A 26,842-nucleotide genomic window follows, 5' to 3' on the forward strand; every position below is an offset into this window, starting at 1 on the left:
CATTCTTTCAAAATAAATTCCATTCTCTTAGACGCCTTATCAAACTACAAATACGCAATGAATATAAGTTGTATATATCAAACACCGAAAGGAATATTTCTTTGGACCCATCTAGCTTTTGGAATTTTATTGGTTCTAAGAAGGCTGGCACCAGGATTCCTGGTATGATGAGGCTACCCGATGACGTGGTAATTAAAGACCCACAAGACATAGTTGATGCTTTTGCACTGTTCTTTGGTGAGGCATTTATACAATCAAATTTCATTAACCATTCGTCGACGTCTGATAATGTACCCCACTTTGACATTTGCAACGTTGATGCTTCCCAGATTATTTTGGCCAGTAAAAAACTCAAAAATAAGTTAACATCTGGTGTAGACGGTGTGCCTAGCTTCTTGGTTAAAGATTGCATTGGTGTCCTGGCTGATCCGCTGACCTACATTTTTAACTTAATACTGTCAACAGAACAAATCCCTGAAATTTGGAAGACTGCTAAAATAATACCTATTTTAAAAGCTGGGGACTCTGATCAAATCGTGAACTACAGGCCAATCTCATTACTCTGTAACTTCTCAAAAATTTTCGAAATTATCCTGAATCGGTCGCTATTTAGTCACGCAAAAGAACTCATCTCTGTAGACCACCATGGATTTTTTAGCGGGCAATCTTGTGTTACTAACTTATCCTGTCTGTCTAGCCACATCTGTGAATCACTTGATGTTAATACTCAAGTCGATGTTATTTATACCGACTTCCAAAAAGCCTTTGATCGGATAGATCACTATATTTTGCTGCATAAATTAACTCAGTATGGTTTTTCAGGGAGATTATTTAATTTATTTCATTCCTACTTGATTGGTAAATCTCAATATGTTGAATATGAGGGCTTTAAATCGAAACGTTTTAACGTAACGTCGGGTGTGCCACAGGGCTCGAACCTGAGTCCGCTCCTGTTTAGTTTTTTTATAAATGACTTGATTGAGTCACTCACTTGTCATAGGCTGGCTTTTGCTGATGATTTGAAGCTATATTTAAATGTATATGGTTTGGAGGATTGTGTTTTTCTTCAGAACTGTCTAAATATATTGGAGGTATGGTGCACTGTTAACAGGTTAGGCTTGAATGCGGCTAAGTGTAGTGTGGTCAGTTACTCTAGATCAAAAACACCCTTAAATTTTAATTACTTTATTAATGATACTATTTTGAGTAGATTAGAGCAAATTATTGATCTTGGTATAACCTTTGACTCTGAATTTACATTCGTTCCACACTTCAATAACATAGTCAAGTTAGCCCTGAGAAGGCTTGGGTTCATAATTAGAAGTTCTCAGAGTTTTACTTTGGAATCTACATTAAAACTGCTTTTCTATTGCTTTGTGAGATCAAAACTGGAGTTTGGCTGCATTATATGGAACCCGCTCTATCAGAATCATGTTGGTCTCCTTGAATCTGTTCAGCGTAGATTTGCTAAGTTTTTGGCCTTGAGGCAGAATGGCATATATCCGGTAAGAGGGTTTGATCATCGGCAACTATTGGAACGCTTCAATCTACATCCATTACATCTCAGAAGAATGATCTTCTCTGTAAAGTTCCTGCATGGGTTACTGAATGGATTCATTGATAGTCCTGTACTTCTTTCTGATGTACGTTTCATGGTGCCTAGGCTTAATGCTAGACATCCCCCAACTTTCTTTCTGCCAAGGCCTCATACTAACATCCTGTTGAAATCGCCACTATATACAATATGCGCTATATTTAATCGGATCTGTCACATGTGCGATATAAATTTCTCTCCGGTTCATGTGATTATCGATATCTTGGTGGATCATTACTCTTGGGATTAGGGCCCATGTGTTTAAGTTATAGTTAGTAGGTATATTGCAGTTAATTTAATTTAATTTTGTTGAATATGTGATTATCTTGTTAAACTTTTATAATTGGGTTTTTATATCATATTAGTTTAATAGTTATTTGTTCTAATTTTTTGGATAATTTTTGAGAATGTGACTTTACTTTACTCTTTTTCTTTTCTTTTTATTCTTTTAGGTTTGTTTGTGTGTGTTTTTTTAACTATATTTTTCATTGTTCTGCAACTGTTTCCTGTTATTGGGCAAGTTGCCTGTTGGAAATAAAGGCTTATTATTATTATTATTATTATAAGATGCATACTCAATAAAAGTAAACTCTATATTTTGACGTAATTTAAATTAAAACTTACCAAAAAATACAAAAATTAAAAATTTATTATTTTTTTTCTCCAAAACGGTTCATTTTATCCATAATGAACAAAAGTACCTTTTTTTTAGCCTAGGGTTCAAGGTATCCAAATTTATTTTTTTTAGACTTTAACATATAGGGTGTTAAAAATATACGCATTAAAATGTACAACCTAGTCCGCCCCTGGTAAAGTAAACAAGGTAAATGTACTTTAACGATGTCATTTTAAGAGGTCCCTAATAGTGTTCATCAGCTAAAATTTTTATTAAATTCTACCGGGTAGTTTAAAAGTAATTTATGAAAACCCAATTTCCAGCAGCGTCCTTTAGGAGGCTGTATCTTCGTAAAGAAGACCTGTAGGATTTTTTTTATAGGAACGTTCGGTATTATTTTTCGATGTTCTACCTGGATCCGAGAGATTTCCTACATGAACCGGGACACCCTGTATAATTATGTCTAACGATGCACAAGTATCATAATGCATAATCCTAAAATGCACTAAAATTAAAACTCAATTGCAAATATTTTAAGTGATATAATAATCTCCAGATCTAATCTTGTTTTCCTCTATTGTTTCTGTATTACCACAAGACCACTGAAGCAATTTGTCGAAATATACTGTATACGTGACACAGGAAAAAGAGAACACAACAACAATAATTTTTTTACTTTTCAAGATAAAGAATTTAAATTTGGCGTATCGATAGAATAGTTATAGGAGCATCTTTTAACATATTCTGTTATTTTTTGTTACTTCCGGTTAACCAGGAAGTGACACTAACTTTTTTATATTTAAAGGTATATTATTATGGTATTAGATATATATACATATTGGTATATTATTACGTATTTTGATAGAAAATATTATTCTGAGAATAATGATACCACCTCTTTGTTTCATACTTATATAAAAAATAAATCAGTTTTTTAAATTTTGAAATAAGGTGTCATAAATACATTGAAAATTGTTAATCAAGTAATCACGGAAAAAGCTCGACGGCACCTTGGTGAAAAAAGAGTTTGTGAGACCTTTATAAATTTTAACAAACTTAACGCAAATCCAGAAAATCCTACCCTTATTTATATAGTTTTCCCTTTTAAGAATTACTAAACAATTGCCCTTGTCCGCATTATTAAGTCATTACTTTTTATTTTATTTTAAAGAGAAATTAAAACTTTTAACCCTTTTTAATTGTTTTTAGGTCTGATGATGCCCTGCTTATATAGGGCGAAACACGTGTAGGCAATAAAATTTGCTTGACTTTGTATTTTGTTTGTTTGTTTACATTTTGTGTGGTCTCTTGGAAAAAATGGATGAGAATTTTAGATAAGAAAGTTAGTGTCACTTCCAGTTACACAGGAAATGACGAAAAACAACTGGATATGTCAAAAGATATTCTAATAGCAATTCCATCAATATACCAAATTTTATTTGTTTATCCTGAAGAGTAAAATAGTTATTAAGTGTTCCCTTTTCCTGTGTCACCCGGTATAGACTTTGATTAAACGGTGATAAGACTATATCCGGTCAAGTAATTTTAACTGATCTTAACTGTTGTAACCAAAGAACATACATTTGTATTTCTGAAAATTCTTAGAACGTCATTGGAATAAAGATTGAATAAAATAGATATAGAACGTGCCTTGAATGGCCCTTTTGTTTTCAATAAATTTAAATTTTTTTCTAGGGGACATATTGTAGTGTTTTTACCGTTCGTTAATGTATAAATTAAAACACTCGATAGCAAAAATAGTCAACTACTTTCTTTTACATGTACACACTAAACACGATCACTTAAAACTAGTAGAAATATTTATTTACACTGTATTTATTTAGAACTATTTATGCCGATTTAAATATCGCGCCAAAGTTCTGATTTGAACTCGAACTCCTGGCGGCGAGCACTATTTATATACTAATTAGACCACGGCTGCGAAACATTCTTGCTTTTTACTGCTAAAAATCTCCGGCAACTCATCGATAGTGTTGACGTCCCATGTTGCGACTCTGATTTAAACTTTTTGGATCCTGTCCTCCACCAATTGGAGAATCCGCTTTTCCAGTGAAGAAGAATTTTGCAGAATTTCTTCTTTTAATTCCTTCTTATTTTTTAAAACCATTTCTTTTAACCTAGCAGAAATCCACCGAATGAAATCCTCTTCACAGTTGGATTTCATTCGGTGATTCTACCAGTTGGAGTTGCAGTTGATAAGCTGACCAGTATAGACGCAGTCAAAACCAGCCTTCTACAATTCAAAGCGTATTTAGCAGTAGCAATCTGCAAGGCCACTAACATCCAGCAGAGCAAACGGCGAACCTCAAAAGCGTCGGCTCGCAGTGAGGGGACCGCTCAAGACAAAAAAGAAAGCCTGAAAAGAGAACCATGGATGAGTCGGGAATTTCCACCTAAAAATCCACTTATTGGAACCATAGCGTCCTTGAGCAAAGCATCTCTAAAGTGCCTCAAGTGGTTTTGAGAGATACAGCAAACTGGGCAACTAAGTATAAGCTAATAGCTGAAAATAAAATAAATCTCACAAAAGTACAAAAAAAGAGGCTAAGCTTAGCGCTTTTTCCTAAAAGCCGATAGGACCACTAACCTCACTATTTCCTTGAGGACAGAAAATTAAATCTTAATCTTAGGGCTTCCGACAGGAACTTCAAAATAGAGGAGATAAACTAGGAACTGAATTTAATGGGTTTTGAACCTGAGAAGATGTGGTGTTTTAGCACGAGTCTTGGTCACAGGAGAAAAATCGATCTCATTAGATTCCTGGTGCTTAAAGACCAGGAATAAGTGGATAAAGTGGATATCAGGGTCCGTGGCAAGAGTTTAAAAGCATACACCATTGATAACGTTGGACACTGCCATAGATGCCAGGAATACGGTCATACCATGAGAAATTGCAATGCCAATCCGCGCCTGTGCCTGACGTTTTGGCGGAAATCTTGTGCACCCAAAATAGCGAACTGTGATACCTATCTAAAAGAACCAAAAAAATTATCTACTTTATCTGCTTAGTTTACCATACATCATTTTAAATAAAGAGATCGAAGGCCTCATTATCAAACTATATGAAAATCTGGTGGACAAACTGCTGCTAGGAACCAGTTAATAAGCCTCTCTTCGCACTTTGAAACAAGAAGTATATTTTCTTCCACCTGAGTTTCAGACAACAGAATAATTTTTAACGAGGAAATCCCTTTCAATTCTTTTTCATGCTTTTTCATAGTTTTTACTATTATTGTTAGTTATTTTTAATAAGCCTTAACCATACAAAAGTCCGAAATCGTTCACTCCTTCGTCCGACTTATTTGCATGGCTCAATTTGTGTTGGCGTGGTCTGCGCTTGAGCTCTCGGCCAATGCAAGTCCACTCTCTACATTATAAATATCCCACTCAGTGGATTTCCATGTTCCCAATTGTGCAATATAATTCCTGTGTCCCCAAAAACACAAAAAAATCAAAAAACCGGCAAGAGCCGTTGTTACTAGGCCGGAGATAACCAGTGCAAAACATGATGCCAATATCACGTAATCAAAACCTACGTAAAGAAAAATTATATATATAGTTCAAAAGATTAAATGGTTAATTAATGTGGTACTTGCACGTTCCCGCATTTGGTACTGCATTCCAGGTTGTCCTTTGTGATAATAGACAGTCGAGTAATACGACTATATAGCTGTTATTAGGCTCGGGGAAAATCCCAATTACTTAGACTTATTCCTGGAGCCGGTTCTAAACCCCTGGAGTAAGATTAGCAAGTTGGGAGGAACTTGACACCACAGAAGACAGGGGAAAATCGAAAACGAGGGAAAAGCCCTTAGGAAACCCATAAAAAGTAAGTCTTTTGATGAGATCTGAGAGTGAAAGCTTATTTCTTACCTCAGATGGAGGAGGGTTTCAAGTACAGTTTAGTTATAAATATTAAGACGTATTTTCAGACAGAGACAATATTTTGCATTGCTGTTCTTTTAGGCTATATAAAAAATTAGAGATAAGTTAATAAGAAAGCTTTCAAAAGATAATGTTATTAACAAATGGGAAAATTTTTACACACGTAAGGAATCAATGTAATCCCGCCAAGCGGAATGAGTTATGGCAAATATTACAAATGCTCAACAGCAATAACCGCCAAGACAACACCCAATTAACAAAATTCAAAAGGATTTAAATCCCACACAGGATGATTAATTAACCTTAAAATACCCTAATTTTGCTTAGATTACCACGTACCACGCTTACCCATAGAAGCTGACCAACGCCAACTAACCATTTAAGCACCTCTCAAAATGGCTGGTGAAAAGAGACAGACGATGATCAGACTGTGATCTAAATAAGGATAGAAATCTGGTCGTACAGCGATACTTTACTGATATGATTTTATAGTACTGAGATCCGAAAAATAACTCAAATTTGAAATATGCGGTCAAAATCCACGATTGCTGAAAATTTGGTGTCATTTAATTGTATGGCCTAATTTTACCGTACAATATTTATAAATAGTTAAATAAGTGACTTGAATTTTATATAAAATAATTAGCTGTTAACTTTTTATTTTAATTGTTTAATTATATTATAATTATTTTAGAATTAGAATCTACTTATATTATAGGATTGATGATTTATCTATTATAATGCAAATATAAAAAATAATCCTAGTTCTAGAAATAAATGAACTTTAACATAACTAGTTTTGTATGCAAATCTGTTATTCACATATCTAGACCTCAGCTCCAAAGCTGAAAAATGACAAAACTGAAATTTAAAAAAATACTTAAATATAGGCACTGCGTTCGATTTCTCTTTGAGCTTGATTATATGTATTATGATGTGTAGTTTTATCCGATTAGATTGCGTATTATCCAACTTAGCTGGGTAAAAGCTTTTTTTTTTGATTTTGTCATCGATAATAATTCAGTGGCGAATAAAGCAGCAAATAATATGGACCCGTTGACTCCACCAATAGTGCAGCTATCAAGAGACTCAGATGCGACTGATGGTCGCTATTTATTGGCCAGACTGAGAGACCCTTCCATCTTAAAACCTCTTAGGCTATTCCTTGCCTATCTGCATGATCAACCCTCCAGTGTGTGTTTTGAAGGACATACCAATACCAGCATCCGATTGGCACTTGCATCAGAGGGACTTCCTGGTGACGTGGACTCTTTGCGGAGGCTCTACTTTCGCTACCATGATGCCTATGGTATTGGTCCAACTGAAGTTGAAGCAGATCTGTCAGCCTTCAGGTCCTTCTTCTCATCAGAAAAGCTGCTACGCCTTCAAAAAATCAGAGAGAGTCATAGCAATTATTATTCTGGTGGATCTCCCGCCAGGAATAAAAAATTTTAAATGACTTGACGCGAACAGAAGATCAAGCACCCTCTGAAATACTGGACAATGGCAAGCTTAGTATTTTCTCTCTAAATATTCAGTCCTTAAGACATAAAACTAATGATTTATTTCTTTTACTAGAAGAGCTTCATTTTCCAGAAATCGTTGCCATAACTGAACATTGGTTGCATGTTGCTGAGCCTGTGATGGTGGATAATTACACTACAGTTGCCAGATTTGATAGAACAAATCTAACTCATGGAGGTACTGTGATATTATCTACTAGCAACGACTTTTCAATGGTAACCAAGTTCGATAATTTAGTTTCTGAAAAAATATTTGAATTTTCCATTGTCTACAATAATAATTTTGATCTTTACGTTGTTTGTATTTACAGAACACCTGATGCTGACGTAAATGTTTTTTTCCAAAAATTACTAAGCTGGCTTGAGTCTCTGCCGTTAAAAAGCAAACTCATTTTATGTGGCGACCTAAACATTGATTTTTCCAGTGTGTATGCTGCTCAAGAATCTCTCCAGTCCATTTTCGACTCTTTCGGCTTAATCATGCACATTAAATCACCTACCAGAATAACTAAAACCAGCTCTAGTACAATAGATTATGTCGTGTCTTCCTTTGAGCCAGATTTCGTCGATTGTACTGTCTTAAGCCCAGGTTTCTCAGACCATGAAGCAATGTTAACAAAGTTTTCCATAACTAAATCTAAAAGTAAAAATGTTCCACGCAAATTAGGCCGTATTTTCTCGGATAAAATTTTTTTACATTTTAGGCACCTTTGTCAATCAACTGACTGGAATATTCTCTCTGACGACGTTGATTCAGAATTCTCTAGATTTGTAAAAACGCTATCTAGTCTTTCTCACAAGTCCTTTCCTTTGAGACCTCTTAAAAAGAAGCAACATAACCCCTGGTCATTATCTCATCTTAAGAAATTTTCAGACAGCGCTTTTTTTCATGAGTACGTAAGACTTTACAAAAAGATTTATCAGAGAACTTTAAAAGCCGCCAAGGATATTTACTATAATAGGAGACTGGCTAAATCTAAAAATGTGGCTAAGGAAACATGGTCGATTGTTAATGCTTTGAGAAATAAGCCTTCTTTGTCGAATACTATCTCCACTTCATCTGAGAACCTTAATGATTATTTTGTAAATGTGGCAAATAATTTAATGAGTACCATAACTCCTTCCCATGATCCACTTTCATATCTTCCCATTGCAAATGAGAATTTCCACAGCTTCTTCTTTACGCCCGTAGTATTACCAGAGCTTTGCAGTTCAATTAGGGAAATCAAAAACAAAGGCTCTTCTGGAATTGATGGACTTACTCTCAAAATGTTTTCAAATCTGCCCGAATGTATATTATGTCATCTTATTACTCTAATTAATCAGTCTTTTCAAAAAGGTTCTGCCTAACTGCCTTAAGTTGGCGATAATAATTCCACTACATAAAGGAAGAGACAAAGATCAGTCTTCCAACTATCGCCCTATCGCTCTTCTTCCCACACTTTCAAAAATTATTGAAAGATTGGTTAAAAAAAGACTTCAATCATTTTTGCTAAAATATAAAATACTTACTTCCCATCAATTTGGATTTTTAAATAACAAATGCACAAATGATGCTATGTTTTATCTTTTTAATAATGTATACTCTAGCTTAAACAACCAACACCCTACAGCAAAAATTTTCTGTGATTTTTCTAAAGCCTTTGATTGTATTAATCATGACATTTTATTAAAAAAGTTGAAATATTACGGGTTCAGAGGAGCGCCTTTTGAATGGTTTAAGTCGTATCTCAGTAACAGAAGTCAAGCTGTGAGAATTGATTCGACTATATCTTCTTGCAAGCCAATACAAAGTGGAGTGCCTCAAGGTTCCGTACTTGGCTCTATTTTGTTTCTTATCTTCATCAATGACATTGCTAATCTAAATATTAACGGTAAAGTCTGTCTATTTGCTGATGATACTAGTTTTACCTGTAGTAATCCGGATATTTCTAAACTTCATAGAACCGTATCAAGTGATTTAACTACTATCAAATCATGGTGCGACTCTAATCTCCTTTGTCTCAACATTTTCAAAACTAAAATGTTGTCCTATAAAAATACCTTGCAATCTTGTGTACTTGGTAATGCAACAATTGACGAAGTTGATTCTGTAAAGTTTTTAGGGCTAACTGTTGACAACTCGTTAAAATGGGACACACATATTGACTTTTTATCAAGAAAATTAAGTTCCGCTTGTTTTGCGTTAAGATCAATTTCTAAGGAGCTTAGCCTGTCTACTTCTAGAACAGTTTATTTTGCCCTTTTTGAATCGCACCTTCGATACGCCCTTCCATTCTGGGGTACATGTAGTGCAACTCAATGTGACCGTATTTTTAGACTACAAAAGAGAGTTTTACGTTATACACTGAGACTTAAATACAGAAGTCATTGCCAGCATTTCTTCAAAAAATGTCAAATATTAACTTTTCCATCTTTATTCATATTTGAGTCCCTTTGTCTAATACGCAAACACGGTTCAGCATCTGATAGGCCTTCCCATAGTTATCTACTTAGAAACACGGAACATGATCTATACCGGCCTACCCCACATTCAGAGTTGGTCAAAAGTTCCATATTATATAATGCAAAAAAAATGCACAATCATCTGTCATTGGAAATTAAATCCATCACATCTTTTTTTGCATTTCGTAAAGCATTAAAAGCATTCTTACTGGAGAGAGCTTTTTACACAGTTAACGATTTTTTTTTGTAATCATTGATTTGAAATTTCGCACTAGCTGATTATGTATTTTTACTATCTGTACATGTTTAGGTAACTGCTTTGTGTAGCTATTTTAGGATTTTTTATAATTTTTTACTTTTTTAAACATTTTTTACATTTTTTTTTAACGTAGAGAGATTTTTTAATGATCTTTTTTTTGACATTGTATACATTAAATTATATATTTTATAATAATATTTTTGACTACTTACAATTTTTAGATTGTATTAATCTGTATATATTGTAGATAATCTATTCTATTTATTTATTTATTTTTTTTTTAAATTTTGTTTTTTCTTTTTTTAATTGTGTTTTGTTTGTATTTTTGTGTCTTTTTTGTTTTACAGCTTTGTCTACAAATTGTAACAATTTCTTGACAATAAAGCATTGATTGAAAAAGGCGAATAAGTTTAATGACTTCGTGTCTTATCCCGATAATTCTAGATCTATCCAGTGACCATTAGATAAAACGGTACAATTCAAATATATGTAAAATCAAATATATCATCATTATTCCCTGCGTTATATTTTTATACTTTTTATTTACTTTTTTTAACATACGGTGCTTTCCGTCATGCCCGATAGTGATGTGAGTCTCATGTAGAATATCAGAAATATCTTCGGATTTAACAAAATACATTATGTTTGTTTCACCCTCCGCAACAGGAGCACTAAGTCTTTCAACTACACCAATTACAGAATCAAATCTTTTCAATCGATGATACTGTAAAGCCGATCTAAGTACATTTCGCTTTCTTCGCCACTTTTACAGACTCCAAAAACTCACTATGGTACATAGAATTCATCAAGATGTATTTAAGTCTTTATGTGACATCAATTCAAGAAGCTTTTCATTAAATCGCGTCTTAAAATGCGAAGATAGTTTTAAGTCACCCATTTTCTTGCGCTTTCTGGAACTGAACTGCCTAAATATTGCATCACGCAGTTTTATCCAAGAAGTATTGGGAAATAAATATAGTATTAACTGGATAAATCTGGAATACAACGATATTTCGGACTTTATTCACGTTGCTTGGATAGTTCGGGTTTTATCCGGGTAATTCTAGTATTATCCAATATTCGTGTTTTCGCCGTAACATGTATACTCTAGATCAGCATTACTCAAAGTGTGATCCGCGGAGCGAAACCTCCGGTAGGGCTCCGCCAGCAGTCATAATAAATGAATGCATGTATTAAAGTGGACCCTATAAGAATAAAGTTACCTACGATAAAAATAAACAAACAAAACGAAACGCCTACTTATAGGTGTTACTGGTACATATACGAAAATTTAATATATGTATTATTAAGTAAATGCTCGACCTATTATATCGAAATGTTACAGCGTTACTCGTACGCCACCATTCGCCCCCGGACTAAAAGCAATCGAATGACCTCGGTTCGTCGCGCTGTTTCTCGTGCTCGGGCGTTGACGCGTACTTCGGAGAAAATCGTCTGGCTCTCCGAAGTTTCTGACGAATTCCAGATGATTCGATGGTTGCTGGTATAATATAAAGGAGGATTGTTTGGCGCGGAGAATTTATTAATCAAGCAACGTACCGCAAAATGTACTCACACCGCGCTCAGTATTTTATGTTCGCTTGTCTTGTTGTTGTTCGTAGTGGATGTAAAATCTTGTAATTCGTGCATCAAGAGTACTATTTGTCATAAAATTGACCAAATCAAATTAGTGTTAAAGAAAAATGAAGCGCTGGCTTAAAGGTGTTGCAAAAAATGTGGTTCGCTTGAATGATGCATCAAATTCAAATCAAGGTGATATGACGGCGTCAAGTGCTAGTTTGATGGTTTCAAGTTCAAGTAGTAAAACATCTAATGACACACTGAAGGTGAAAAAACGAAAGTATGACGAATCATACATTAATCTCGGATTTGTTGATTCCAACGGCTCACCTCTTTGTATGTTGTACAGCAAACTCCTTCCTAAGAGTTCGATGGTACCTGCTAAGATGCGCTGACATTTAGAAACTATACATCGCAACTCCAAAAACAAAAGTAAAGAATCTTTTCTACGTAAAAAAGAACATTTGTGTGCTCGACGAAACATCTGTAAAGCATCTTTCTACAGTGCCGCTTTCGAATGATACAGTTACGCGCCTATTGGGTATATCGCAGCAAACATAAAACAAGAAATGGTTTCACGGCTTCAAAATATCAAATGGATGAGTCGACTGATGTTGCTGGACTGGCCATCTTGCTAGTAATTGTGCGATATCCATATAAACATTCACTCGAAGAAGACTTGCTTATGTGCTCATCGCTGCTTACTAACACAATCGGAGAAGAGACTTTTAACACGATTAATAATTTTTTTTAAGAAAACCAACTCGATTGGAATGATTGCATTGATATTTGGACCAATGGAGCCAAGGCAATGACAGGTAGAACAGCAGTAATATCACGAATAAAAATGGAAGCGCCAAATTGTAGTTCAAGTCACGTCCACTACAATCCCGATTGTTCTCAATATTATGTGAAGATTATGGTAGCGATCATAAAACACTATTGCTCTATACTGAAGTGAGATGGTTGTCTCAGGGTAAAACTTTGACAAGGCTTTTTGAACTAACAACAGAATTAGAAGCTTTCCTTACAGATGTTCCTTTCAATTTAAAAGACCGTTTGTCCGATAAAAGCTGGTTATTTAGACTAGCATTTTTAGCAGAAATGTTTAGAAAACTTAACGAATTAAACCTGTCACTACAAGAAAAACAGACAACAGTTTTCAATGCTAACAACAAAATAACTGCCTTTAAAAGAAAATTAGATTTTTGGATTACTTGTTTTGGTAAGAGAGAAATGGAAAGCTTTTCATTGCTAAGAGAGTCACCATGGTCTTAGTGATAAAGAAATATTTCAAAATAAAATATTTGTTGAATTGGTGCGATATCTCAATGATCTGCAAGGGACTTTTGAATCTTACTTTCCTGAAAAACAGAATACAAAACTGAAAATAAACTCATGGATTCAAACCTTAATTTTTCATCTAAATTACAGAAGCCTGAAAATATGTCAAATCAGATCTATAAATCATTTCTAGAAATGAAATCAGATACAAGTATGGAATCATTGTTCAAAACAATTTCACTAAATGATTTTTGGTGCAGGGTTCGTGATGAATATCCACAACTTGCCACAGAAGCTTTGAATGTTCTTCTGCCGTTCCCAACAACGTATTTGTGTAAAACGGGATTTTCAGCATATACAGCTACAAAAATAAAATACCGCAATAGACTGGATGCCGAACCAGACATGAGAATTCAACTTTCTTTTATGAAGCCTGACATTACCCAGTTGATGAGGAGTAAAAAACAATTACATGCCTCGCATTAAATGAACTTAGTGTTATCATTTGCTTACTAACTCACTACTTACTGTATCTATCTTTTTTTGTATGATTATTAATAAACAATTCACATATAAATGCTTTTGCTTTTAGTTTAGTGTTCCGTCACGGGGTTCCGTCGCGAAAAAAGTTTGAGTAACACTGCTCTAGATCATCGATTTTTTTCTAGGTTTACCTTCAAGACGTAGTAGAAGAAAGCGAACAAAAGAAAAAAGGATTATCCTGGTTGAAATTCCGAAGAGGCGCTTCGTCTGAGCGACGGGCTTCAAGCTGTCACCGTGAGGTGGCCTCCTGGGGAAACCAGGAAGTTGCCACGTGGCTGGAAACTCTACAACTATCAGAATATATTGATAATTTTGTGAAGCATGATATCAGAGGGCGGGAGCTACTTACTTTGGCAAGAAGAGATCTTAAGGATTTGGGAGTCACTAAGGTATGTTTTAAATTTCAAGATTTTCAAGCACCATAACAAAAACTTTTTAGGTCGGACATGTGAAACGCATTTTGCAAGCAATCAAGGACTTATCTCAAAGCGTGTAAACGATACCACGCCAAATCCCTAAACTACCATATCAATTGCAAAGAAAAGGGTTATAAGCTAAATACGACTAATCTTGTAGTTTTAGAAAACACCGATTGTTTTCAGTAGACTGGAGAGGAACAATAGTTCTAGATTAGATCTATATGTAGTCCAAGCAGTTCACAATTCCTGCGGACTGACATGAGAGAAATAAATGTATGATAAATACTACTTTTATGATACAAAGCAAAAATACCCCTGTAGCCAATTAGAAAGCGAACAACCCTGAACAATTATTTGAATTTACGACTTTTTTATATAACTTTATTTTATAGGAGTAGAAGTCGTGTTATTTTTTTATCCCTAAACTCTTTTAAGTCGAAGTTTACCATAATCTTTAGTAAACTTAAATATTAAATGTGAACTATTTATAGGCCCACTGTGATTTCTATACAATGTGTTATATTTCTTAACATAAGAACCCTAGATATTAAGAGAATTTCTTCTCTATCCTATTACCAAAGAAAATAATAATTTATTAATATCGGCATTTATCGAACTTTATTCCATATTATACATATATTTTATTTATATGTCTTCCGAAAAAATCCTTAAAAACGTATCATATAAACGAAATAATCCGCCAAATAGCCTGGCTTGAATTCTCATATTTATTCCATTATTCAATAATTTTGTTCCTAAATAAGTATTTTTTCGTTGTGATATTTTAGTTAGTTATTTTCTACTTCTAGTCGCGAAAAGTGCAATTTTGTATCCCTTGATTACGAAATTCTAAAAGTTAAAGCAATGTGTACCTTATTATAATAATAAATTATACCTTGTAGCAATATTTAGTAATTTTCTCTTAAATTTAGGACGTTGGTCGTAAAAAAAATAACGAGAAGCATAATGTGAAGAAAACATTTATGTAAATTAGTTTATTGCCTAGAATGATTTTTTATGGTACAAATGTTTTAAGGATGCATTTCATTACTATAAGCGTGTGAAAATTTACTTTATATTCATCTATACATTTATATTCATCATGGTGTTCCTTTTTTTCAGAATACTCCATTAAAGTCTTTAACCAAAATTTTGTTACATAGTAACAACTACTTAAGTTAAGTGTAATTTGCAAGAATGATTTTTAAAATATAATTTTTAAGTACTCTTAATACACTGTGCATATAATATAATTTATATTTGCATAACATTTAATCAGTATCAATAATTCAGTATTTTTTCTAAGCTTATGGGAAACAGTCGGAAAACTTATGTTATTGAACAAATTTTAAGGGTCCATAATACCACTTCTTTCATTGCCACGAACTTAATAAATATACCTGGACTGCTAATGCATATGACCATGATAATTAAAAATGACCACTGCCTGGTGGCCGCCATTTTTAAAGTGGTTGTGTCCTTTTGATGTTGGTCACTCTGAACATTTTTAGTGTTGCCAACAAAAAAATATATTAAATGATGGTAATGAAGTTGACGAAGCTGACGTTTGACGTGTGAGTATAGCGGATTGCCTAGTTTTTAGCGATTTGTAAACGACGCTTGGATATATATTGTCTGGAACAGGCGATGTATCTTTCCCTTTATTTAATACCTGAATAATGTATCACCATCTTTATTTAAAGGTATTTGGAATTATTGTGAATTGTCGGTCTGTGTTGTTTATGATAGAATTATACGTAGAGTTGTTGACAGAATAATATATTTTTACTATATAAACCGTTGCTAATTACAAACTCTCATAAAATCATCTATATTTTGATTTTTATAGATGGTTGTACCTATTAATGTGGAAACACTGTACATGGAAGGAAAGTAAAACTCGTATTAGTAAAAATAAAAAGAAAATAAAAGTGTTTTTAACTGAATTGGTTAAGTAAATACAAGCAAAAATTTAAATGAATATTATCATTTTCATGGTATTAGGATTTATAAGATTCAAGATTATCAGAATAAAAAAACAAATATTTTAAAGTGCATGCATCTATTCCAAGTTGATTGAATCTTTGTCTCATTTTGGGTGACGATTACATTCTTTCATAAATTTTAACGAAATTCTTAAAGAAGTACCAAAAAAATCACAGACCTAACGCAATCTTAAATTGTTACCTATATCAAAGATAATACTACTACGAAGTTATTATCTTTGATATACATAAAAGCAATATATACATATATTGTACATATATACAGTATTATCTTTGCCTATATGTAACTTTCTATTTTGTATTTTTGTAAACATAACCTCTCAAAAACTTTAATTGTTTCGTTTCCCTACAGTTGGCACAACTAAAATTTGTCAGAGTGACCAACATCGAATGCACACAATCACGCAAAATGGCGGCTCCCTAGTAGGGGTCATTTACTTTTTATTGAATTGGCAGTACAGGTATATTTATAAGTTCGTGTTCATTGCCCTATATCAAGAGCATCATATCTGATTTATTGCTAAAACCACAAATGACTCTTTATTACTTAATCCAGATGCGAAAGTCTGGGAGAAGCGGCTGCAGACAAACCGCAAGGATGTTAGGTATCTTTTTTATTTAAATACCTATATTATTACACTATTTCATTATATATATATATTCGTCTTTTCTCTCTGTCACCGGATTTTCTATCGATTTTGTGTTGAAAAATGGGTTTGTGCGCATATTGAGCAGCCGGTTCTTTATAAACTTTTCTACCTATATTCTATAAAATGTTCCCTAAAATGCTAATAAATCCTCTAGCAAATATACCAATAGAAAGACATTTTAAATATATCGCACCGAAACTGGTCAATAAATTACTTAAAACCCTATGAAATAATATGAAATAAAAGTCTTTTAAAAATCACCTAAAAATGGGATGGAAAAAAATTCCATAATTTGGTGAATTCTATTTTATGTATTATCTTCATCGGAGTTATATAAAAGTTAACGTTATAAAGTTTGAAATAAAATGTAAGGCTTATTTATTGTAACTTTTAGTTATTTTATTTCATTATTTCATTGTATATATCTACATGTATATCTATATGAGTAGAATTAATTTATATACTATAACTGTAATACCTATTAATTAAGTAAGGAATAAAATAGCAAATAGCATACGAATACTTTCGCATCTGGGTTGAAGTAATTTGTGCTAAAACTAGCGAATCACGGGTTTTATAACTCCTAATAAAAAATGTTTTGAATTTTTAATATACAAGGTGTCTACTATAAAAACCGCCAAACTTTAAGAGGTGATTAAACAAGTCATTTGCAACAAAAAAGTCGTATAACATTTTTTCGAAAAGTTGCTATTTCTTCTGGTATTTAACATTTTTTGATTTTATCAAATTTCCTTGTTTTTTTTTTCATACAAGAATATCTCCGTTATTGTTACTACCACATAAAATTTAGATATACCATCTGAAAGAGAATTAAATTTGCTATAAGAATTATAGCAAATTTAAAATCCTATAATCACAAAAGTAAGTATATCATTGGAAAGCATATTAAATGCAGTAGGTTTTGCTGAAAAAAAAACATGTCCCTATTCACTAAATTTTAGAAAAACGACAACGAAGAAGATACCACTAATTTTGCACATTTCCCAAATGTTACATTTAACTTCTGATAAGGATAACACCCGGTATAAAAAATTACTCAAAAACTTAAATCTACCCATCTTATAGCAAATTTAATTCTCTTTCAGATGGTATATCTAAATTTTATGTGGTATTAAGAATAACGGAGATATTCTTATTTATATGAAAAAAAACAAAGAAATTTGATAAAATCAAAAAATGTTAAATACCACAAGAACTAATAACTTTTCGAAAAAATGTTATACGACTTTTTCATCGCAAATTACTTGTATAATCACCTCTTAAAGTTTGGCGGTTTTTATAGTAGACACACTGTATAGTAATACAATATTAATAAATAAAAATATTACAAAGCATAAGAGTGAGAAGGACCGGTTAAAATATACATAAAAAAAATTAACTATGGGATTTAAACATGGAAACATACTTAGCTTTCTTTAACCCTTATAAACTTGTTGTAAGGGAATATTTATTACAGATGTTTCTTTAACAATTTTTATGTTAAAACCAGGTTAGTGCCTTCTGAAAAATACAGACAAAAATACAATTATTACTATGTGGGCTTAAGATTGAAGGTTTCGGAATTTAGTTCGTCAGATTTTATGGCTAACTTTTATTATTAAAAGATTAGCAGAACCGTTAGTAGTAAACAAGAAAAGGAAAAAGAAAACGTACATAAAAAACCAAAAATATTTCACTTAACCAAGACACTAAATTATGCCTTGATGTGTATAGTCGCTTTCGCTCTTATCGTGCGGGTTCAAAGGTCACCACGTAATATGAATCAAATTGAAAAATCAGTGGCTGCCAAAATGTTATTTCCTTGAGAGTTTGACAATACATTGAACGCCGTCATGTGCCATATTAAAGCCGCGTATACATCTTAGATCAGAATAATTATTAACTGACGTGATGCCTTTAACGCCGTAAAAATGTCTGCGGTATACTACGTATCCGAGATTCGACATGTAAAACATACGTTGGTTATTTGCTTTCATGACGTGAAAAAGCCCATAAGCATAAAGCTCGTTGGGTATACGCCTCATCGGTATATGCCTAGAATCCCCGATATTCTGCTAAGTTGCCAGACATAATATTTACTTTTCTTTTTTGAAAACTTGTCCGAAATAGACGGAATTCTCAATAACAATTTTTCTTTACGCAATAATATCTAAATCTAAGCGTTTTATATTTTTTTATGGGAGCAAAAATGCCTCCCTAGCCTTTTATTAAAATTGTACATATTTCATTTAAAAATGGCTGTTACCTAAATTTTTGAGCAATTAGTATACGATTTAGCAGACCCTATGAATGTGCATAACATACTAATTTGTCGATTTCAGGGCACAGCGTCTAATTTTTAACGATTATATGATCTTGTCTTCTTCTTTGTTTATGTGTGATTGTGTTTTTTTGTAATAATTATTGGGAAACTATAAATTTTGGTATAATGACAAACAATTAATTTGTATTGTGTGTGATGCAGTGCAGTCAGAGACCAGAAAACTACTTTCTTTGTTTAAAGGCAAGTTTATGTTACAATCTCACTTTTAAAATGACATTTTAATTTTATGATTTATTATTTGTCGTTCGACCCAATCTATACGTTGATGCACAGAAAATTAAAAAAGTTGTGTTATCTTTTCTTTTATATCAGTTAAAAGTCAAAAAAAGATTAAAAAAAAACTGGTGAATGCGGCGGGCATTTCTGTCTCCCAGTGCATTCACCAATTCATTTATTTAACTTTGTTTAAAAAGATAAATACGAGGCGAGCTACGACAGTTCTTTAAAATGTCGTTTTCCTATGAATATCTATTTATTTACACATTAGAAAGCAAAAAAAGATTGAAACTATTAAAAAAATGGAGAATGCGCCGGGCATATCTATCTCCCAGCGCATTCACCAATTTATTTACTTAGCTTTGTTTAAAAAAAAATGTACTTTTCAATCATACCTAAATAATAAACGAAATGCAAAAAGAAAACTAATTATTTTAATAACGAAAAAGAAAATAAGGGATTGCTTAGAATGTACAAGAAGAAGTAGCTAAAGCACTTGGAATTAGTTTAAGAATGGTGCAAAAGGTTGTACATGAAAACAAGAACAATCTTATTTCCAAGCAGGAAATAAAGTGTAAAAGGAAAAAGCCGAAGACTGAAGATTTAAGTGAATGTGTAAAAATGAAGTAACAAATTTGACTAAAAAAAGAAACTAATTATAACTATCATTATCACTAACAGAGTCGAAAAACTCTTCTTCGAATCTTCTTCAAATGGAGCAACGATCAATGGTTCAACTTGGATATCGAGTACTTTTTCTTTCTTCCACCAGGTTCTAATAATGTTTTCTGTGTGATCCACTGATTTCCGCCAATACTCCTTTGTGATGTGATTCAATGCCTCATTCCAAACAGCTTCAACCTGGTCAGATCTAAGCCCAGCACCCACATGCTTCTCACAATAAGATTTTGACCCTGCCCATATAAGCTCAATGGCATTAAACTGACAATCGTAAAACTTCATGGCCATATTCACGTTCTATTTCGTCAACAGCATATATTTTTGGTCTTTTCAGCGATTTTGCAATTGATAGAAGTTCGGATTTTAGCATATATGGCAAGGGATTCTAATTTTCTTTTACTTACCATTCATAAATTTCGCTTTTTTTCCAACTTCCATTTGGTTGTTTATTCAAAATTCTTGAATGATACGACGCATTGTCTAATACTATTAAGGAAAGTTCTTGCAAGTTCGGTATTAACTGTTCCTTTAACCATTTTTCAAACATTACGCAATTCATATTGTCATGATAATCCATACTTTTAGACTTAGAAGAAAAAAATTAAACTTGCACCTGGAACGAATCCCGTTGAAGACCCGGCATGTAAAATAGTAAATCGTTTTCGCTGACCACATCCTTTTTTTCTTTTCACGCTTTTCACAGATTCATTTTGCCAAGATTTTATTCCACTCCTATTCGTTGGCTCACAATATTTGGTAGTTAACACAAATATCTTCTATTGCAGTCTTTTTTATAGCGAAAACCTATGCTTTTAATTAATTTTGATAAAGCAGAAAGTCCAATTTTCAAAGTGCCGCGTGAATTATATGCCGCCGTTTTTAGCCTATATAGTTCATAAATCCTATCCCTTACTTCCATTTTTACACATTCACTTAAATCTTCAGTCTTCAGCTTCTTACTTTTACACTTTTTTTCCTTCTTGGGAATAAGATTGTTCTTGTTTTCATATACAACCTTTTGCACCATTCTTAAACTAATTCCAAGCGCTTTAGCTACTTCTTCTTTTACATTCTTAGGCAACCCTTTATTTTCTTTTTCGTTCTCGAAGTAATTAATAACATTAAGTACCATTTTTTTGGCTTGAGGATTTAGAAATCCACAAAAATGCTTTTTCTTTTCCATAATTTGAAATTTAAATTATCTTGTGACAAATAATGTCATCCGTCAATCGAAACGAGACAGGCATGTTTGTTATGAAAGTAATTGTTTTAGAACCACTGACATTTATCATTTTATCTTCTTTTGATACATTAACGCTGCATATATCTGTTTCGTTTATCTGACGCGTTGTAGTTAAAAAACGTTGTTGCGAAAATTGAAATGAAACGTAACTACAAAAGTTTGTCGTTGATAATACGATACACCCGCACGATAAGAGTGATTTTGACTATACAGGCTTTTAACTATACATTTTAAATGATGATATTTGTTTTTTTTAATACTCAGAACGATTAAAACTCTACTTAATGGGTAAATTAATTAGGGTTTTTCATAATCCCTAAGCTTCTTTCATCGGTATATGGGGCACATGATTGAAGCGATGATAATATGGGTTTATTTAAGTTAATAATATAAAATGTGTTAAATTTTATCCTATACAGGGTGATTTTTAACCTATCCGCATAAACTTGGGAAATGATAGCTGATGAGTAATAATAAATAATAATGAAAAAAAATGTAGTAAAATATTTTTAGTTTTGGAGATCCATATTTTTTTAAATAAAAAACGTGTATATTTTAACGTGTGTAATTTAAACTAATTTAAAGAAGCTGTTCGAAGTTGTTTCCATTATTTTTGATACAGACTTAAGCTCGTCGAATCCATGAAGACGTACATGCACGGGCCAAACCAGGCTGTAGGCAAATTGCGTCACTGGCAACGTTTATGCGATGTCGTAGCTCTTGCTCAGTATCAACTTCGTTTACATACACCATTGTTTTCATATGACCCCACAAATAAAAGTCTAATGGATTAAGGTCAGGCGAGCGAGGGGGCCACCCAACTGGACCATCACGGCCTATCCATCGTCCGGGAAACACACGATCTAAGTGTTGTCGCACTGGTCGTGAAAAATGTGGTGGAGCACCATCATGAAGAAACCACATGTTCTGCCTAACGTTGAGATTCACATTTTCAAGGAGCACTAGTAAATTGTTGCGCAAAAACTCTAAATACCGAGCACCAGTCAAACGATTTTCCAGAATAAAAGGTCCGATGAGCATCCCGTTCAGAATTCCAGCCCATACATTTACAGAAAAACGTTAAAATGTACAGGAAAAAAATATGCGGATTTTCCAAAGCCCAGTAATGAGTGTTATGAAAGTTGAAAATTCCATTGCGCGTAAAATTTGCCTCATCCGTAATTAAAATGTTCATGGTAAAGTTTGGGCTTAACTGCTGGTGATGTAACAACCACTCACAAAAGTGTACTCGAAGCGGCAAATCTCTTGGAAGTAGGGCTTGTACCCTCTGCACATGTAACGGGTACAGCAACTCGTGCCTTAAAATTTGCCAACTTGTAGATTGCGATATTCCAAATCGCGCTGCAATTGTCCTAGTGCTAATTCCAGGTTGTTCTTCGATAACTTTTAAAATATCCTCCTCCAGATTTAGAATGTGCCTAGGTCTAATAGCTCCTCCATCTTGTCCAGGCTGCGGCCGCAAATTGCCAGTTTCTCTACCCCGCTGAATAACACGTAAGAAAGCTCCACGCCTTGGGTGATATCTTCGGGGAAATCTTTGGGCATACAGATCAGCTGCTGCCACTGCATTCTGATGCGTTTCTCCGTAAACCAAAACCATGTCGACAAGTTTTCGTTTGTCAAAATGTGCGCCATTACATTTGACGCTTTTATTTTATTCGTGTGAAAATAACGATCGAAAACGATCACAGCCACCAAGAAACTAAGTACTGCTATCTTTAAGCAGTTTTTAAAAACTGGAATCTTTTCCAAACAACAAATTCCAAACATTATGACTTGTTTACTATCAGTTATTAATAAAACAAAATAAGTTCGTCTGATACACGTTCTGTTGACATTTGTTTAACTTTATTTCGAAAACCAAAAATATTTTACTACATTTTTTTCTCATTATTGATCTTCATCTACCATTTCCTAAGTTTATGCGCATAGGTTGAAAATCACCCTGTATACGGGGTATCCGAGCGAGATAAGAGATAAAATTTCACTACGTGTTCTTTAGGTAAATTACAGTCGAAAATTTCTTATAAATATGGGTCTGCAAATGCTTTTCTTGTTAAGAAAGCATTCATAAAAATCAAATCATTTCTTAATAATTTGCTTACATTTAATATTCGTTCAATAATTTTATTTAGCAAAAAAAATTAATACAACTGTGGAAATAACTGTTTAATATAATTGGTTAAATTGTCCACCTTCACATTCTACGTATACTGCCCTCCATAAGCTAATGGGCGTATCTGCAAAAACAGTGTTTTAAGATAATGAAGGTTTTCTATTTTTTAACGTGCCACCTATTACGATAAACTTCACTAAAATGAAAGATATGGAATTTATAGTAATTTTTTCTTAAAAAATCAGTGGCATTAATAAAAATTGCAACTTGTTTTTAGATTTTGAGTTATGGCAGATACGCCTATTTTCCTTAGTATCGTTTTACCATTTGCTGATTAAATTAAAAGATGCCTGAACTATGAAATTTAATACATATAGAATAATGTTTGAATATTTTTATCAACTTATAAAAAGTAATTAAGTAATAAAAATACATTCGTTAAAATAGAGTTTCATTGCCTCAAATTGAAAAAAATCTTACAATATATATTTATTATATTTATATATAATATATATTATGAGGTATCCAACAAGCCTTTAACCCAATTTTCGATAAAATGTCAGATACGCCCTTTACGTTAAGCAGGGCAATATAGTTTACCCTTTTTAATGATGTGGATGAGTTTTCCCAATAACATGATGGTTATTACTTAGGTCGTTATCGATATTATTAATTTTACAAAGCAGTTCAGTCCTGGTATGTGATTTATCTGAATACACTAAACTCTTTTATCTTAGAAACAGCTACTCTTATTCATAAATGTCTTAAACCTCCCTCTAACACTGGTCATATGACTCGCCAGGTTAACGATTTTCCCTTACCAATCCCTACATCCTCCCTCACGAAGAACTCACTTATATACCTCAGCAAAAAAATTTACAACCATGTTCCTCTATGTATCAGACAAATTTTAGAAGTTAAGAGATTCAAAAAGGAATTAAAATCACTTTTATTATCCAGGGCATATTATAGCCTTGACGATTTTTTTAATGATACCTTTTAACCTGTGCTCTGACATCATTTTAGTGTTTTAGTTTTGTTTCCTGTTAAATAATGTAATTTACTTCTTCTAAATTCTGTTTTATTGACAGCTTTACTTATTTTTTAATGAAATTTATCAAAAAGATTTTTTTCTCAATCTGTTTTGTTATGATTAATTTTGGTATGTGTGTAAATTTTATGGTAAAGTGTTCTAGAAGTTATGTTTGTTTGAAATTTAAAGTGAATTTGGAATTTTTTAGTTTTTAGGATGCTTGTACACAAGATTTTGTTGTCTTACGTAATATAGCACATTTTCTTTCTTTCTTTCTTTCTTCTTCATATGCTTCAAGTAATAGTCCAAAGTATTTAAATCCAATGAGAGGGGGAAGGGAGGCAGGAAACCGCGCCCATGCGTTTTATCCAATATCCAAGAAATGTGTTATTTAAATATTCTTTCTACTACCAGAGAACATCCCCCTTTAGAAATGAAAGTAAATGAAACGAAATGTGTCGAGTTGTTTTAAGTTTTCCGCTCGATCGAAAGATGGCGCGAAGAATAATAATTAGAAAATATGGCTACATCCATGTACATTTATGTTACATATTATACAGATTCTGAAATATGCTACTCCGTCACACCCTTAATGAATCACCTGGTACAACCTAAGCCTCTCTAAGTGCTTTGATACTTAGTGTGTTGGTTTGATGATTGGAGGTAGAATGAATTCTGGGGCAAAATTATTGGCTTAGGTAAATTGTCCTATTTGAATTATAAAGAAAGGATTTTTAATATTAATTATCCATTGCTGTCTATAATTGGCATCTCTTGGAAAAAGGAAGCGGCTAGAATATAGGTCTATGCAGCCTGGGATATACCATTTATGTTTTTCCTTTAGGTCACCCATAAACATAGACATTTTGTGAAATGGTCTTATTACCAATTGAATATTAATAATAAAAAGTTAAATACCAAAGTAAAATGTAAAATCTTAGATAACACAACACACAAAAAAGCACACCACTGGAGTACCCGAAATTATTGGATTTATAAATAGGTAACTAATTCCTATTTTGTGAAGAGCACTAATCTCGTTTGATAGACACTGGACACTAAATATTATTGGGGATAATAAGTTTTTAGTGTTTATGACTTAAGTCTCTCGTAAAAATAAAACGTCTACAGCAAAAATATTGAGATCGAATGACGTATTGACGTGTGGCCTAAGGATGGCGATGACAATGGCAGCCAGAACAGAAAGTCAATCGAGAAAAACCCAAATTTAAAAACTACAGAGTGCATCATCTATCGGAGAATAAATGAAACAAAGATTCCAGATTTTATTACAGATTCTGCAACATATCGCAAAATTACGTTCCGTGCCATCTTTCGATCGAGCGGACAACCTCAAAAAACCCGACAAGCTTTTTCCATTTAACTTTCTTTTCTAAAGGGAAATTTTCTGTGTCTACTACTGTGGGATGGAGCACCGTCATGCTGTAACCACATTTGTTGTCTTCTTTGATTCGGAATATCCTCAAAAAAAATTAGGCAATTCTTCTAGTACGAACTGAAGATAAATTGCAAATGTCAAACACATAAAGGTCGACTAACTGGAGTAACTGTTTTCCTAACCAACCACGCCAAACGTTAACTGAAAAATTGTGTTGAAAATTCCGTTCGATTTTTGCATGGGGACGTGATACTACGTGGACTGCGAATACTAGTTAATGGTGATCGTGCTACACTATTGCTGATAGACGTACGACAGAAGCATTTGGAAATAATTCTGTTACTCTCAGTTAATTAAAAACATTCCCAAATCCTTGTCTATTAGGTGTTCTTCGATTTTCGGCATATTCAACCACTGCTGCTCTACCACTTCCGTTACAATATCCGCATATAATCACCATGCCTGCGTATTCATCATTTGTAAAAACACACATGACATTAATTTCTGCAAATTTCTGACAAACTACTGTAACAAAATAACAAACGACAGAAGTATCCGTGGCAACAAACAAAAAAAAAACAGAATCAATGGCATTCGACCTACTTGTTGTTGATAGAACGTCATACTAGAGATAATCATGATTATAGCATGATAGTTTTCGGTACAATAACATTAATATATTTAAACAAATCATATTTTGGTAAGGAAGCATTTGCGGACCTACATTCATAGAATATTTTCGACTTGAATTTACCTAAAGAACAGTTAGTGAAATTTTTCGTTGAATTCGTAAATTGGCGTAATAAAAAAAATTAGAGATTAAATTAATAGATTTGTTTATTTTTAAACTTGTGTATGGGTTTGTGTAAACCAAACACTCCCCACTTCCTCTCCTTCTAAACTTTCTTTAATCATACATTTCACAGCCAAATACGGAGGTGGTTCAAATATAATCGACACAAA

The 26,842-nt window shown here is 33.1% G+C and overlaps 1 protein-coding gene across 2 annotated transcripts in view; it reads left to right on the forward strand.

Moving 5' to 3' along the window:
- LOC126744077 (diacylglycerol kinase eta) overlaps nucleotides 1-14,849 on the forward strand; it is a 764,865-nt gene extending 750,016 nt beyond the window's left edge. For both annotated transcript variants that reach the window (XM_050451425.1, XM_050451426.1), the window contains exons 26-27: nucleotides 13,877-14,140; nucleotides 14,191-14,849. In XM_050451425.1, the coding sequence (XP_050307382.1) occupies nucleotides 13,877-14,140; nucleotides 14,191-14,247 (321 nt within the window). In that variant the 3' untranslated portion in view covers nucleotides 14,248-14,849. The remainder of the gene's footprint in view (nucleotides 1-13,876; nucleotides 14,141-14,190) is intronic.
- The last annotated feature ends 11,993 nt before the right edge of the window (nucleotides 14,850-26,842 follow it).

Source organism: Anthonomus grandis, chromosome 13 (genome assembly GCF_022605725.1).
Source record: "Anthonomus grandis grandis chromosome 13, icAntGran1.3, whole genome shotgun sequence".
Classification (NCBI taxonomy): Eukaryota; Metazoa; Arthropoda; class Insecta; order Coleoptera; family Curculionidae; genus Anthonomus; species Anthonomus grandis.